This window comes from Perca flavescens, chromosome 9 (genome assembly GCF_004354835.1).
Source record: "Perca flavescens isolate YP-PL-M2 chromosome 9, PFLA_1.0, whole genome shotgun sequence".
Lineage (NCBI taxonomy): Eukaryota > Metazoa > Chordata > Actinopteri > Perciformes > Percidae > Perca > Perca flavescens.
In genome coordinates, this window is record NC_041339.1 from 12,769,826 (window position 1) to 12,787,748 (window position 17,923).

The window sequence follows — 17,923 nt, forward strand, 5'->3', positions numbered from 1 at the left end:
AATTGTGGTATTTAAAAACAAATAATGTGATTTGTCTACTTGACGAATGGAACAGAGGAGTACATTTGCATACCCCGCTTCCAGGAATACATGATCTCAAGTCAGCATGGTAAGGTACAGTAATGTCCATCTCTGCTGGACTGAAGGAGAGTCAGACTCTTAGAGACTGAGTGGCGCCTGTCCATGGTGTCATCATGGTGGGAATCCTCTAAATAGTGTGTGTGTGTGTGTGTGTGTGTGTGTGTGTGTGTGGCGGGGGGCCATAGAGGGTCAATGGGGAGGAATGAATCATTGATGAGCTTCTTTTGAAAACTCAAACACACCTTCATTGCATTACAGTCTAAAGAAGGAAGGATCCATGTCTGACTTCACAGACAACACACAAACACAGTTGGAGTACAGACATTTCGATGCACTCTCACAGTTACATGCACCTATTCACTCCTGCTGTTTTGCAGAATCCTGGGGACGGCTGTGATGTGGCTGCTTGAGACCACATATGAGCAAAATTAGTCATCGTTTAGATTTCAGTAATTCTGGTTCTGATACCAGTTCGCATTGATTGCTGGTACCATTTTTACTTCAGTTGGATGTGCTAACATCGGCTTATCCTTAGCTGTCATAATTACAACTGCGTACATAATTTTACATACCCTACCTGCGCCATTCTGCAGAAAATTCTTTGTCATGTTAGATGAACCTACTCTGTTTAAAGAAATTGCTTTTGCCCAGTTAATACAGTATATTTAGTATTAGTGCGAGCATATTGTGAACACCATACATGTGCACTGACACAATGCGTAACTGGCAATGTAAACAAAGGTTTAGTAGGTCTAAACTTTTGTTTAAAAAGCATACTTGATTAAATACAGGCTAGATAGAGGTTCAACCATCCAATGCTAATCCATAATTAAAGTGGATCAGCACACACCAAGGAAAACAATGCACCTACTAAAACCCTTTGAATTAACCTTCAACTTCCTTCTTTAAACGGAGGGTATTGAAATGACTAAGAGTTATAGCATCTTACAAGGAAGTAACTGAGAATTACCAACTGATTTATATCATGATTGGCTTGCCACATGTAATAAATAACTTCAGAAAAACAAGATCTTTCATGTCAGTAAAATTAAATCTGTAGTAGAGTATCTTCAGTTTGTTTTGTTAGCAAACTGTTAAAAGTTAGGATGGGTTAAAGACTTAAGACACGTTCAGGGTTTTGGGTATGCCATATTGAGCAAATAACGTGATTCCGATTCCACATAAAGCAAAACTGAAAGGAGCTGTAAAAGCAGACTAAATGCATATCAACTCTTCCTAGAAGTGCAGTGTGCAAATGAGTATCTGTAATAGTGAGAGGAACCGCATAGAGAAAGAACAAGAGTACAGTATGTAGCAAGAGACAAACACTGTGAATATCCCTAAACGTGCCTTAGTGTTTAGTCTGTGTACAGTATATATAGTTTGTGAACAGTATGTATGTCAATTGTGTGTGCTTGCAAAGTGCTGTTCACTCTTTGAGGTTAGCCAAAGTGGTTTGTGAATGATTCTGGTTTTTGTCTTCCAGTAAGTCTTATTTTCATTCTGATGCTCTGCATAAAAGTTCACATACTTTAGATCCACAAATGACCCAACCTTTAGACAGGTGTGCACATGTCACTGTGGCAAAGTTTACAATTCTCCTTCAAACCACAGTTAATTAGTTTAAGATTTCAACGCAAAGTACTAGTGCTTTTTAATGGTATTGGTAGCATTTTGTGCAGGCTACAGATTTTTTTTGAATTTAGACTTTTTTTTTTTTTTTAAACCACCTCTGGTGTGTCAGCACGGTTGAAGCTATCCAAGTTCATTTTAATAAAGATACAAGACGCCTCAGCCTGCCATCAATACTTTTACAGACTTAATATTAATGTAAATTTCGATGAAATATGATGAAGCCTCAATTTGGTTTGGTCAAAGTTTCCACGGTTTGTCTTAATTCCACCGTGCCCAAGCTGGGTGTTTGGATAATGCTTTATTTTAGGGGGGTCCTTAGTTTCCCAAGAAAGGATTTAATGTATAACTGTTATTTCTGGGGAAGTTTCCTGGGAAGGCAATTTGCAATTTGGTACCGATATATATCAAATGATCGAGCTTTACGTTTTTGTTTTGTTTTTCATAAAGCCACTGTCTAGATCGATTTCATCTGTAAAATATAAATATCTACAAAATAGAAAATAAATAACATACAAACATCTAGATAAGTACACTTTTAAAAGTTGTGTGGATATGTATGTCACTTAAGTTAGTGGACATGGATCATGCATGAATTACTTGCAACTTAATTTACTACTACTATGATAGATTTGATGCCTAATAAGGAAAAATAATATAGGTTTTAGAGGAAGTTTCAATTGTGACATGTCTGGGACATTTTCTGGTGCCATTGGGCCAAATCTTACTAAAAATGTGAGATGCCAACTTTATCCACATCATTGTACAGTAGCCATGTATTACATTTCTATTGATTCTAATACAAACAAACATTTGACTTAATCTAGAGACACATATCCTGTACACATGCTCCAACAGTGTGCTCCCTTACAATATCAGGATATTCCAACAGAGCTCTGGTGAACTGCATAAACAAACTAACACTGCGGGAAGCTGTGCAAAACAAAAAGAGAGTTCACTAATGAATCTACAGCTGTCATTGAAATAAGGAAATGGCTGAAATTAACATGGCCGTCACCTGACAAACTAAAGAATAACATCAATAACTTCACCCAGTCACACATGCCTCAACGTTTTCTGTACGGTCATGGTTCAGCAGTGCAAAGAAAACAAGAAATCCTGCTTGTAGGCAGATAGAGGGAAAAATGGGCATGGTCAGCATGCCATAATGATGGTGGGAAAGAAAGTGGAGGCTGAAAAGGGGGTCTAAGCATGAGGTGGCAGATTAGTCATGATGACCCCGTGACTTACTTTTTTCTCTGCATGCCTCACATGGCAGGGAGTGTCCAAAACCAGAAAGAACAGCTGAGAAAGCACAACACAAGCACAAAACATCGCTCTCTTCTCTCTCAGGCACCATAACATTCCACATCTACACTGCCAGGAAAAGCAAACTTGCTGCTCACGAATGCACCAATGATGAAGGAGCTCATTTGAACTTAACCACATAAAAATGACAACTGTGAAGCCATATGTTTCTAAATATGTAGAGAGAGATGAGTAGATCCAAAACATATCACAATTACTCTCAGAATTACTTTTAAGGAAGAAAGCCATAGCCAGACGGGCAGATGGAAAACTAGGGAAACCCCACGTGAATCACAAAATCCATGCCAGCACAACAACACACATGATGAGGATGACACATCACTTTCTTGTATTTTAAAGCCTTCATGTGTAGTCTTTGTTCTTGAAACACTATTGAACTATTTTAGTACAATATGAGATCGTATTCTGAGCGGCCGCCATGACAGTCTGGCTTTAAATTTCCGGAGAAAACAAACCCATGTGACGCGTTGTCCAATCAGCTGCCGGTTTTCATTTCTTGGGCAACAATACAGAGTAGCGCCGCCTGCTGCTATGGAGACGTATTACGTTTCTCAAGTCGGTGTTGCGTCAGTGTGTCCCGGGGCAGTTTTTTGGACCTCGGGGACGCAACTGATCATCTCGACTGGCTTTTTCTGTCAACGGTCGGCCGTCGGCTTAGTGTGTCATCACCTTTAGTGTGCTGAAAGGATGTTGCTTTGTTAATAGTTTAAGATGTATTGTTGGTTGTAGGCTTTACGCATAGCCTGTGCCTAACCTACTTAAGTGGCCTACGCCGTTGTGAGGATTTTTACTGGTGTGCTGCTGAGTCTGCGTTGTTTTAGCATATCTCTTTCGGTGAATAGCAGAGCCAGTACGGAGGTTGGTGTGTGCATGGGGAGTAAGTGGTAGAGCTAGTGAGGGAGTGACGGGGGTTAGCTCCGGAGCAAGTACCGATTCCGGTGGTGGAGACGGAGAAACAAAGTGTCTCTATGACATGCTGCTTTTTGGATGCTTTTATATAGGCCTCAGTGGTCCTCGTTTGCAAGCCATGATGTCTCTCTCTTTCTCATGAGCGGGCCACATTCTCTGGGCGGGCAAAGCAGAGAAAGGGGAGGTAACCTTTCCACTTATGACGTCATAAAGGGAAGATTCCTGATCGGCCCATCTGTGCTTTAATTTTCTCAAAGGCAGAGCAGGATACCCATGGCTCGGTTTACACCTATCACCATTTCTAGCCACTGGGGGACCAGAGGCAGGCTGGGGGAATGCATATTAATGTTAAAAAACCTCAAAGTAAAATTTTACCTTTAAGGTACAAAATAATCTTTAGTGTTGCTTTAAACTGTTGTTAACTGTCAACAGTATGTTGTTAGCAAAGATCTTTGGAAATTTGATTTCTACTAGGGGGTTAATAAAGTACAACAACAACCTGTAAGGATCTAACTTAATTTGGCAAAACCTTGCTGAGCATCAAATTGAATAAACTTTAAAATATAGCCTTAAGCTTTCATCAAACACTCAGGCTGTAAGACTCGGTTACCTCCAGAGACAAGAAAACCCTCAATTAACTCCATCATGCAGCAATTTAAGAAAAACACATCCCTCAATGCCAAATTAGCTCAGTTATAGTATTTTTGTAATTTCTCTAACACATGGCATTACTTTGTGTATTAGAATTAAGTAAATGTAAAATGTATTACATTTAATTTATTGGATTGCAGTTTTGTGAATGCTGTATTACATGTATTTTAGTAATATAGTAACCTGCAAGAAAAACTTAAATTTGTCTCATAATTTGTCAGAGAAATTCCAATGCACAAAAAGCATTGTGCATAGGGATTTTATTTACAGAAAATCAACCCACACCTGCTCTTGGAACAAGCATGAGACAGGTGGAGACATACAATCCATGTGAACAGCAGTTTAAACTGATACTGTACCAACATTTTGTATTATTCAGTGAAAAGCCTTAAAAACGCATAGTCAAGGGAAGAAATGCCTTTTCCCTAGACATTGATGTCACACCACACATCATCCCTTGTTTTGTACTGCTTTGGCCTTATGTTGAACCAAGACAAACAAAGATAGAGATGCCCTCTCTACTGTCAGACAGGCTAATCATAAAGGGGGATACTATAAGTCTGCTTGGTAACCCATGACTGCCCTTCTTTAAAACTCATCATCATAGCATTTTTTTAATATGGTTACATAATGGCACTCATCAGCTCAACCCAAATAGGCCTCAGATTAAAACTCACTGGCCTGTGTCATTACAATTGGCTCCTATTCATATGATTCTAACTATAAGGAATTGGCTGGACAGACACGCAAGTGCACAGAAATAGAAAATGTAACTGATGGATAGTAATCATCTGGAACGGTGAGGTAAATATAAGGGAGTTGAAGCCTGCACATTTACTTGGCTGTCCCAGTCTAACAACCATGTATCATGAAATGAACATCCTAATCTTATTAGTTGTATATGCCTGGTTTTGGGGATAATCCCAAAGACACTCAAAATATTTACTTACAAAAGAAGGCTCTAGCAACATATCTCACTTTGTGGACTCATTCCAAGCATGGCTGGAAATTACAAAGAGATTCTGGGTTTACCCAACAGTGATGCAGCGTGGAAGTGTAAAAGAATGTTTAATTACAGTGTCTTATTAATGACATGCCTTGACAAGAATGGGGCAGGTACTGCTGCAGTCGTCTAGACAACACTAGCCTTTAATCAGGCTGCTCTATGGTAAATTAGGCAGAGCTAAATACACGTAGATTAAATGATGAAAGAAGTGGGTGGGAGGCATGGCCTTTCCTCTGATAAGCAAGTAAGAGAGGAAGAGGAAAACTAGAATACATCCAACTGTGTTAAAGTTAGTTTTAAGTTATGAGTTTTATAAGTGTTTTCATATTGGCTTTTGTAGGCACTACAATTTGTCACTGTTACTTTAATGCAAATATAAATATGCCAACATGTACAACAGATATCAGTGGTTTTGCAAAGAGAAAGTTTTGGCGCCTCCCAAAGAGGTTTAAGCCTGCGCCAAAAGAAAAATCACGAGTGCCAAAACGTCTGATTTTCAGCAGCCAGCCTCCCTCTTGTCCACAGCTGCTACATGCATACACATGCGGCTGGCGCTTATTTGATTGGATCTGAACGCTTCGCTGTGAAGCTAGCGCTAATAGGATCTCCCTTTTTCAGAGTCAGGCTGTACCGGACCCGGACTCTCCCGGTGATCATGCTGCCCCGGGGGACTGGCAGCGCAGCGAGGAGCCACTGCTGACGGGCGCCGAGCTGCGCTGACGTTGAGACAGTTTCAGAACCTGTGAAAACGTCTCGTAGTCGCGTTAATTAGTAGTCCAATTCTGTGTTCTGGTACAGTTGTTGTTGGTTGATGCGAGCCACACGGTACGGTATAATTTGAACTGTTGCCACCAGAATTTTGTGTTTTCCTCGACATAAATTACCATGAATTAGTCCCTGAAAATGTATCAAAATGCAGGAAATGAAGTCTTTGATGCTCAAAATTTCCTGGGGGAGGTCACCCAGACCACCCCGCTTCATATATGTTTTCCCCCATAAATGCCTATTCTGAGCCAGGAAAAACCCTGGATATTGAAACAAACCTGAGAGAAGTCTCCATTCCTAGCGAGGTTGAGGCCAAAGTCCACGTCAGGGAATCCCGAGTACATGTCCATGGGCACATCCGGAGTGGTGGTGGTAGTGCTGCTGTTCAAGTGGTATTGCCTGGAGGACAAAAAAAAATAAAAAAAGGTTTAGTTTGTTTAACACATACTTCTTCAAGTAAAACCAACACATGCCGTTTCCTTCACCCTCATACAATTACACAAATGTACACTTATAATAATATGACATATTTTAATAATGGAGAAAGAAAGGCACCTCATGTGATCAAGTGTCACAGTCAGAACAGAGAAGATGGTACTGTAATGCTTAAGTACAATAATCTAACACTACACCGCTGCATCATATCATGTTTTCAGCAATTCCAACACATCACACAAACACTTTCAGTTTTGTTTCTTGACAAAAAATGATCTGAACATTTAATTAGGGAAAGGACTGATGTCAGCAGATATCAATACGGTCTAGTATCTTTCTAAATCAAAGTATCTAAGAGGAATCCAGGTGTTCAAAGCCAACAAAGTAGCAACTTCAACTGTCAAGAGAGATAATAGAAACACATATCAAGTCAGACAGGCAGAGAGCGGTTAAGATAAGGTGAGAGACAGGGCAAGAGTTTGACTTCTACACAGAGATTCAAAGAATGGAGAACAAGAACAGCCTTTACCCACTTTGAGGATCCAAGGTCCAACTATCATTAATACCTACAATTCTCCCTGAGCCTAAGGTTTATATCAGAGACGGGTCCACAGACCTTGTATTCCCAACATGAGATTTTTCAGTTTCTTGCTTAGTCCAAGTCATTATAAAGTAAGTGAAGTTTCACCGATAGTGGTGGACATACAGTCAAAACGAAAGTAAAACGAAACCTTGGTGGACCTGTAATCATACCCTCCCACGTTCCTCTCATCCAATCAGGTGCCAGGGCTCAGAGGGATTGAGCTCGGCCAAAGCTATTCACCGGATTTTGCTCTGGGTCCTTAATCACGGGTCAGAGATCAGTGAGATTGATCGATTTAAGTTCAAAACACACCAAGAAGATGAAAAAGCAGCCTGTAGCCAGTGGATGGAATCTGGTCTATGAAAACAAGGTTCCTGTGGGTTTTTTTGTTTTTTTAAATTTTCAAACAACATGCAGCAAAACTCAATATTTAACAGTGTCCATGTTGAAATGTTCTATTTTTGGAGAGTTCAAAAATTCAGCATTGTCTTTTAGATAACCATAAATAACACTGGGTTGTGATGTAAACAACCTTTTTTTTATGTGAGTTTTTACTCCTAAAAACACTTTTTTGGGATGTTTGCTATGGTTTTTTTTTCTGTACTCACACAAATAGGAAGTTAAATATGACAACGAAGTTGGGGCAATAAAGCTATTGCAATCATGATGAGGGGTAAACATTAATTAGAAAAAAAAAAAAAGATGAGATCATACAGGTAAAGAATCGTTTAGTTCTCAGAAAGATCACAGTGCTATCAATGATAACAATCATCCACATTGGAAATACCCTTCCAAGCCCTTCAGCCAACCGTGATATGACAGTGATATTACAGCAGAAGGCTTGGCACAAAGCTGGTTCAGGGCTCTCCGCCAAAGGAGCTGACTGACTTACAGTTTGCCTTCCCATACTACGCAGCCTGTAGCTGTATACAGATTATCATTGTTTCACAATCTCTTATTTGAGGCTAAAAACTAAAAAAATTAGCCAGGCATGACAACAATGTCATTTTTAGACACTTTACAAAGATTTAATTTACATATAGACAAGTGCTTTATTTGTTGACAACTTCATAACAGAGGGACTTAAAGTGTTGAAACTCCTGTATGTTTCAAACATCATAATGACTTTTATGATGCAGTTCTGGGAGTGCTGTTCTTCAAAACACACTGAAGCTTGATTTACAGCTCTGCGTTGAATCTACTACGTTGTAGGTACGTACGGAGGTATGTAGATACTGACCCCACGCTATAGCCCACGCTGTAGCCCACGCCATAGCAACTCCCCAGAAATGCAATTTTAGGTTGCGACAGAGACCGCACAACTGTGATTGGTTCACTTGGCCGTGGCTCGGTAGCGTCGTAATTCCTCCTACTCACTTCCTGCTGTTCCTTCTCCATGAGCGACATGGAATCAAGGAGAGGGTTGACTTTTCATGCTGCAGCTTTCTGACCGTGGTCAGAAAGCACAAGGGAGACACTTTGTTTCTCCGTCTCCACCACCGGAATCGGTACTTGCTCCGGAGCTAACCCCCGTCACATTTCCGGGCGAGTCCCGACTGCCCTGCCGCCGACTGAACATGTCAGGTCGGCCAAAATGAACGCCGACAGCCCCCCAGACGGACGACGGCACGGGACCCACCGAACAAATTTGAGTCACTGACCTCGCCAGACTGTCCAATGGCCGATTTTCGGCCCTGTGTGTCCACACCATAACACCTCAAGTGCAGTAAAACTTGCAATAAATGGAAAATAAAGCCCAAATTAGCAGGGATAATGCATAAATGTAGGACACTTTAAGTACTGTAAATCTAAATGTATTTATATTTATATAGCGTTTTCTTTTCTTTATTCACCATTCACACACACATTCACACACTGTGGCCGAGGCTGCCGTACAAGGTGCCACCTGCTCATCAGATAAACAATCACACACATTTACACTCCGATGTTAAGGCAAAGACAGACAAACCGTATTAAAGCAAAACTTTTCTTGCAATTTAGAAAGGATCAACAAAGTTTTCATTTTTATATAACATAAATACATAGAATAGCTATCTTGTCCTTCAAGTAAGAAGAACAGAATTCCATAGTAGTCATCAAAAGTTCCATAAAATGCACTGTAAGTAAACATAATGTAAATGGACTTTTTTTATATATCGCTTTTCTAGTCTTAGCGACTACTTAAAGCTCTTTAACATAGTACAGGAACCATTCACCATTCACACACATTCAGACACTGTGGCCGAGGCTGCCGTACAAGGTGCCACCTGCTCATCAGATAAACAATCACACACATTTACACTCTGATGCACATCAACGGGGGCAACACGGGGTTAAGTGTCTTGCCCAAGGACACCATCCTTCTGATTGGCAGACAACCACTCTAACACTGAGCCACAGCCACCCTCAAAATGTTACTTCCACCGAAAAACATTTATTTAACCAGTAAACAATGACACCCGAACCCCAACTTCTAAGATTCCTTGGAAAAACTCTTACTTACAGCCAATCCAATCATGACGTCTTGCTCTAATGCCATTAATATTGTGCAATAAGTGAACGTTGACTTATAGCAGTGGGAAACACTTCAGTCTGGCTGCAGGCAGTTTCAACAGTGAGTAACGGAGAGAAGACAGACAGCAAGTCAAACCGAACTATTGGAGTAAGGATATAAAAAATATTGTCTAATGTTCAGTATCAAGTAATATAATAAAGACCTATTTCACAGAACAATGTTAACCTTAAATACTAACAGCACACAATCTGAGCTTTCATGATTGATTACTTAAGAGTCGGTCATAGACAATCAGAAATAAAAATATAAAAAATAGAAGCATATTTGTGGTCTGTTTCTCATTCTTCAGCTGTAAACATACACCCAGACTCAGCTGTGTGGGACAGACCTAACCATCTTACCACAACGGTTGCTGTTGTTTGCTAAAAAGATTCAAAACAGTGGGCCTTATTTTCTCTCTTTAAATTGCTTAGAAAAATAAATGGAATAAGAGAACAGGAAAACACAACATATTTTAGGTAGTTCATTAACATAACAGTGTAGAGCTTTTTACTGCATTACACCATCATTTTGTTTTTTGTATGTACAATGCGACCTGTACGTAGTGGACAGTGACATATATGAGGATAAACTGTTGTCCAGACCAGGGGCCTATTTCACAAAAGCAGGATTTATAAATCCAGTACAACTGATAAAGCGAGGCTTGGCCTAGTCTAATCTGTGCATCCTGACTGTGTGTGTGTTTCACGACGGCCAAGCCAGGCTGAGGAGGTGCGACTAGCTTGGCCAAGCTGAAGTAATTGGGATGGATGCGCGTTCACAGCTTTCTTTAACAGACCGCAAGGTCGATCACAGATTCACGGATGCTAAAATGGAGAATACGCATTGTGCATACTTTACACAGGGTGAGCCACAGATTCTTATGGAAGTATGATGAAGTGAAACATTATTTGTAATAAGAAAAAAAAAGAAAAGAAGAAAAAAGAAACGCAGCTGATGTAATAAAAGCGCAACAGACAACCGCGGACCAACTGAATGTGTAAGTAGCCTAAAAATATACATTTACTGACCACTGCTCTTCTATGGGCTAAAACGCACTTTTCTGAGTAACAGGGAGTGGTAGGTGGGGGTGTGGCCTTGACCAACTGCCATGCTTTGCTTGTTTGCAAGCCATGATGTCTCTCACTTTCTCATGGGCGGGCCAAATTCTCTGGGTGGGCAAAGCAGAGAAAGGAAAGGTAACCTTTCCGCTTATGACGTCATAAGGGGAAGATTCCAGATCGGCCCATCTGAGCTTACTTTTTCTCAAAGGCAGAGCAGGATACCCAGGGCTCGGTTAACACCTATCACCATTTCTAGCCACTGGGGGACCATAGGCAGGCTGGGGGAACTCATATTAATGTTAAAAAACCTCAGAAAGTGACATTTTCATGCCATGGGACCTTTAATGTAATGTCTACAACGGTTTGTTTGTGACAAGTAACTCCATGAATGGTTTTGGTTAAGAGCAGCAGTCCGTAAATGTATATCATTCAGTCGCTCCACTATTGTCTGCCACACTTTCCCCCCATATATTATATGTTTTGCTTCTTCATGTATGGACACATAATAGAGACACTGAAGACATTGGACTCTGAAATCTAGAAACTGTGAAGATAATTAAGTGATAAATTTAATGCATACAGTAAACATGACTAACACAGCATGCCAAATATAAGGTCGAAATCATTGAGGTGTCCTCTCCCTGTTGTTTCATGAATGTACAGTAGCATACACTGTCACATATAGTGACTGGTCCAGTGAACTAGGACTTTAATTTGGGAGGATCATACAATTATGATAATTGTACAATCCTCCCAAATTATAGTCCCATTTCACTGGACAAAACACAAATTGTGTGCTAAGAACGCCAAATAAAATGCAAATGGAAGAGTTACAAGCATGATCCTTTATTATTAAAGAATACAAAAAGAAATAAATCAACTAAAATAATTAACAAGTCCAACGTATTTGTCTCTCACCTGTCTGCCGTTGCTGGAACCACTATAAAAACACACCTGTATAGCACTTTATATATTTACTTTATTTAAAACACATTTGCAACTTCATCAGCCTTTTCTAATCATGTCAACTGCCGCCATAAAACATTCATCAAACTTCTAACAACAATATGAAAGGCATTTTTCATAAACGCAATGTAAGCGCAACAATAACATTCACATGGGTACTTAAAATAACAGTACTTAACTGAACAGCAATATGTACCTATGCTATTTTAATGCAGGCTAATAATAATAATAATAATAATAATAATAATAATAATAATAATAATAAGGTAAAACCACTGCTGAGTGAACAGAAAAGGCACCAAGATAAATAAATCCTGGCTGTTAACCTGGTCGGGAGCAGGCTAGCTGCACAGAATAAATCTCCATGGTAATTTAGGTTCCTCTGCTTTCGTGAAACCAAGTCAAGGCTAAATAAAGCCAGGATAACTGGGAAATCCTGGCTTAATCATTACCGGCAGCCAAGTTTTATGTTTACATAGGCAGGGAGGTTTCTGTGGTATTTTGCAACAGTTTGGTGCTGGTTCCACAAAATTTAAGCAGCGGATCTACCGCACGTGATTGTGGCTCGACAGAGCACATCATCAATTAGAGCCTCCAAACGGAGGCTCTAATTGACTGTTCTGAGCATGCAGGGGACCGTACAAGACGCAGTTATCCTTGACCAAGATTACAGTGTGCTGTTTGATTGACAACGGTACACTCTCTAGTGTCCCTCCTCCCACTGTGGCAGGAAAATGCAAGTTCACCAGTACAGAGCGGCGCTCATCAATGTGCGGCAACACTAAAACAGAGCCCAATGTCAACAAAAACTAGGGATGCATTCATCCGAGACTGATAAATATTGGGATAGCCTACCACGTGCAATAAGGGAGTGCCCTACATATTCCACTTTTCAGACTCATCTCAAACATTGGATTAAAGCTGCTGTGGGTGGAATGCAAAAAAACCACCAGTATGTATTTATTTGTTACATTTTGTTTTACAAAGTTTGGAAAGCAATGTTTAAGTCAAGCCTGATGTGGCCTTGTGGTGTTCCATCACCAATATTTTTTAACCAGATAGTTAACGTAATACTAAATGCAATTCTGGCTTAATCTGTTGAAATTCAGCCTGTGGGTCTACACCAGGGTTTGTTTTTTTCCCACAGCTGTATGAGTCCCATAAAAGAATAATCCCACTTCCACACAGTTTGGCATACAACCCATGGCATACAACCCATTAATAAAACACTTTGGATCTGTATACGGTATCGGCCAATACCCAAAGCCCAGGTATCGGTATCAGGACTGAAAAAGTCGGATCGATGCATCCTAACAAAAACCGAACATTGTTTTTTATAAAAAATAAAAATAAAAAAAAGAATACTACCTTTTTAGAGGGTTAGTGTATTGGATTGCATTATGTTGTACATGAGTTGCTGTTATGACATCTATTCTCTGTAAACAGTGTTGTGGCCTAGAATAGACCGGTTCCTGTTCTACTAACTCTACAGAGTCCGAGAGACATTTTTATCACTACTCGTAAGAATAGTTTCTGCTGTGCAGCGGTGAGTGAGCACGTCATTCAGTGCATCAATGAGTGCAAACAGAGCACCGGCCCATTCACATTTTTTCCTCACTAGTGCCATGTGATCAAGGCACTCCTCTGCTTATTCTCAATGGCCATGGGGAAAGACAACTACAGGCTTTAAAGTTCAATTACATCATGACTGTATAGTGCAAGTCAGTCGTACTAAGCAGCAGCATGTAAAGCATGGAAGAAAAGAGGAGCAAATGCAGAGTCAAGTGAAAAAGAGCCTGGCTGAATATCAGAAATACTGAAGTGAGTGAAGGAAACATGACTAGGAAGCAGTGCAAAAGCTGGAGCTTTAAAACCTCGGTCCCGTTTACTTGGTCAAACTGAGAGCAGAACCGAAAACACTTTTTGAAGTGCTGCAGCAAAAATGCTTACAAAGAGTTACCTCCTGATTACAGTCCTGGGGCCTCATTTAGAAAACTGTGCATAGATTCTATTCTGAAAGATTTTGTGCGCCAAAATGTCAGAATTTTCGTACGCAAAAACAAAATTCTGATATACAACACCTTGCGGCGCACACCGGTACGACTCTTCTCGCTATAAATACGGACGTGCGCTACCTTATGCGTTCGTGCACAAGTCTCACACTCCTCCCAAGGCCATCCCATATTTGTCCTAATAAGGTCCATGTTAATCAATCAATGAATATAGCAGCCTTGTAAAGAAGCCCTTGATGACCAATCATGAAAAGAAAAAAAATGGGGAAAAAAACCCCAAAAAAAACACGATTCAGTGATTGTGAGATCAATGGGCTCCTAACAGAGGTAGAGCATCGAAACAAAATCCTATTAGGAAGCCTTAACCCTTGTGTGGTGTTCATATTTTTGTTACACCGCCTTAATACTTAAAGTGATGGTTCGGAGTAATTTCACCCTAGGGTCCTTTGCACCATGACCTCGAGCCAAACACCCCCCAGAAGATTTTTCACCTGGGTCTGTTACTACCGGGCAGTAAGAGTGCTTAGGGCTGTCTACAAATTACAACACCAAAAAGAGATGCAACAAAAATATTTATTAATTTAATGATTAAATAAGGTAATGTCTCCAAACTTACCTCAATTATAACTTGTCTCCTGCTAGTTATACTACAGCACTTACTTAAAAAAAAAAAAAGTTAAATTAATAAATATTTTTGTTGCATCTCTTTTCGGTGTTGTAATTTGTAGACGTCCCTAAGCATTCATCTTACTGCCGGCAGCAACAACAACAACAACAACAACAACAACAACAACAACAACAACAACAGCAGCAGCAGCAGCAGCAGAGAGCAGCAGAGAGCAGAAGCCAACAGGCAAGTGTTATTTACATAAACGTCTGGTGTACTTACAAACTTTCCAATCTATCGTTTTATGAGTACATAACCTATTTGTACTAGTGTAGAAGTTTGGTATCATTTCGGGCATTATTAGTGGGGTCATTTACGAGATACATAACTGGATCCATTAGCCCCTGCGCTAAGCTATTCGGCTGATAACGCTACTCTACGCAAACCCCCCAATGTTCGACCCAGGTGAAAAAAGCTTCTGGGGGGGTGTTTGGCTCGAGGTCATGGTGCAAAGGACCCTAGGGTGAAATTACTCCAAACCATCACTTTAACAGATTTAGCTCAAATACCAATGATATATACATCATTTATGGTTCATATTTGCCATTTACCCCTGTGAGATCACATTTACGATCATATGATCATTTTCGTTTTTTGGGAGAAAACAAGGAAATTCAATTATAAAACGGCATTATTGGTGCTTATTTCTAAGAACTTAATCAAAACAGGTGAAAATGCTTGAAATGTAACAATTTTGTAACTTTGTGTGGGAATAGCAGGTGCAGAAAGACAACATTCCCACACACACACACACTAAGGCTGAGCAATTTTATCGATTCTGCGATATAAATCGATATTTTTTCCCCCAAGAAAGTATAGATTTTTATGCCGCGAGTATCGATACATAAGTCCCATTCAAAACCCCCGTGTTTACCCCCGTTCACGTTGCAGGAAGAGCGATTTGGTCAGCCAGCCGCTAGTGTTGCTGTAGAGCAGCCAATGTCAACTGGCGGCCCGCCGCCAAAGTTTTTAGTCTGGCCCGCAGAATAATCATGAATTCACAAAATGTAAAGAGGAAAAAATGTGTTCTGTTATTTATCATTTCAAGCATTTAGAGCAAAAACCCAGCCCCCTGTATTTACATCTCTATTCACATGCCGGGATTCTCTACAGCGATGCCCGAGCTCCACACACACAGCTGAGCCGAGATGTGGGTGCGTTAAAGGTTAAAACACGCAGCACCTGACTGGGAACGATACAGAGTTACCAATGGCCGCTGGGGCAGATGAACTCACGCTGGTCTCTTTTCTGTAAATAGGCTACAATTAAACCTTCGTGAGTAGAAAGTCAATACTTATCAATGCACTCACCTGTGTAGACCGGCATAAACATTTAGAAAGCGATATTTCAATCTGCTCAGTCCACCGCACTGTTTTACGCAAACACAGCTCAACTCTGCAAATAGCGAATTTTTACAAACAAGCTAAAACAAAAGCTGTCGGTTTGTAGTCTAACTGTTTCTCTTATGTTGCCGGGAATCTGGAAATTTTGACAAATTCTTGTAAACCTCACTGCTGGCTGAACAAACCAAACTCTCCGCTGGAGCGGACAATCTGGAACTACTTAATATGCACGTGAATGACGCGATCGTTATGTTCAGTGATGATGATGATGATGATGATGGTTGTATTATTTTGCAACATCGTTTCATTGCAAATGAGGCATACATGACAAGTGCATAGCCTGCTTATCAGTCCATTCATCATTAAAGCTGGGCTTTTGGCTTTTCCACGTCAACATTTTGCTTCAGCGTCTTTGACAGTGACATGTTTACTTGACAACAGCCTTTCTTTCTGAAAGCATTTTCCACCAATCAGGATGCTGCATACTACAACAATGTTTCCATAATCACAGACTTTAACCATCACTCCTCAGTGAACTGCCTCCTAGTCGGAGATCTTTTTTAGTTAAAGAGCCAGTTATCATTAGGGAGTTTCCATGTTTTTTAGGAGTTTGCTCACACTAATACATTTAAAAAAATAGTAGCATTAATTCAGTAAGAAAGTGAAAATTTCAAACAAGAATAGGCGTATTAGGTATAAATTCATTTTATTTTCTTTATTTGAAAGTCCGGTCGCCAGAGTGCTTAGAAAAATTCTGAAAAAAATGTAGTTGATGATCCCTGCTGTAGACTCTCTGTCCAGTCAGAGACATATATTGTGTAATTGATGTTTTCAGTTCAATTAATTAAATCCAAGTAAATGGAACACTCACAAGATGTCATCAAAATCACTCGGTCCCCTTTAAATCTTTCAGAAAATGATGTAAGTGTATTGAATTATATCGAATCGTAGGCTGAATATTGTGATATATATCGTATCGTGAGCTGAATATCGTGTATCGTATAGTGAGATTAGTGTATCGCTACAGCCCACACACACACACACACACACACACACACACACACACACACACACACACACACACACACACACAGTTAAGTTTAATAGCACCTACAATTATTACACTCTGGTCCAGTAGACCCGAACACCTTATATGTAATGTGTAGTGGGGGCAGTCATAGAAAATAAGTTATTGGTTATGTTCTTCACAAAAAATGAGCCAAGGCCAATGACTGAGTTAGAAGAAATAATAAATACCATAATTTTTCTTTATTATTAAAATTTAGAGTGTGCTCACATCAACAGATTCTCACTCCCATCTCGTAAAATACGGACGTTTGGTCAGGTGCCTTTGTCATTTTTATTGACGCTAAAAGTCTCCTTTAGTGTGGGAGGATCCTAGCCTCTCCCTGATGTACGGGGCGCATTTCACCGGGAGAGGCAGGGGAGGGCAGTGGAGGAAAAGCACATTTCCTCCGCTGCACGGTTTGGGAGGATCCCCTGCCTCTCCCCATTGTTGGCAGCCCCTCGCCGGGCGCCGCGACCGGCTCTGGGTCAGCTTGGAAAGAACGGGATTGTTGGGTTCAGAAAAACAAAAACTGGGTTGGGTTCGGAAAACGGGGATACCATCAGAGTTCACTACAATGTAGTCTACAAAACCTTGGGAGCATAATGCACGATCACATGCGTGGTCAAAAGGTTGCGGAAAACTGGGCACATTTTTACGCATTGGAAATTCTTTATAAATCCCGACTTTTGCGTGGAATGTTGCGACGTCAAATTTCACCCTGATTCACGCAACTTTTTCTTGCGTAACAGGTTTTATAAATGAGGCCCCTGGTCCTTTGTTCAAAGAACATGTCTGGTTCCTCTGGGAGAAAACATTTACTGGCAGAGAATAATGCTGAATTAAAACCTCTTCAAACC

The 17,923-nt window shown here is 40.3% G+C and overlaps 1 protein-coding gene across 1 annotated transcript in view; it reads right to left on the reverse strand.

Annotated features, from left to right (window-relative positions):
• Positions 1-17,923, reverse strand: part of sbno2b (strawberry notch homolog 2b) — a 72,047-nt gene that overhangs the window by 31,460 nt on the left and 22,664 nt on the right. The window contains exon 4 of the mRNA XM_028588285.1: positions 6,652-6,772. Coding sequence (XP_028444086.1) covers positions 6,652-6,772 — 121 coding nt within the window. The remainder of the gene's footprint in view (positions 1-6,651; positions 6,773-17,923) is intronic.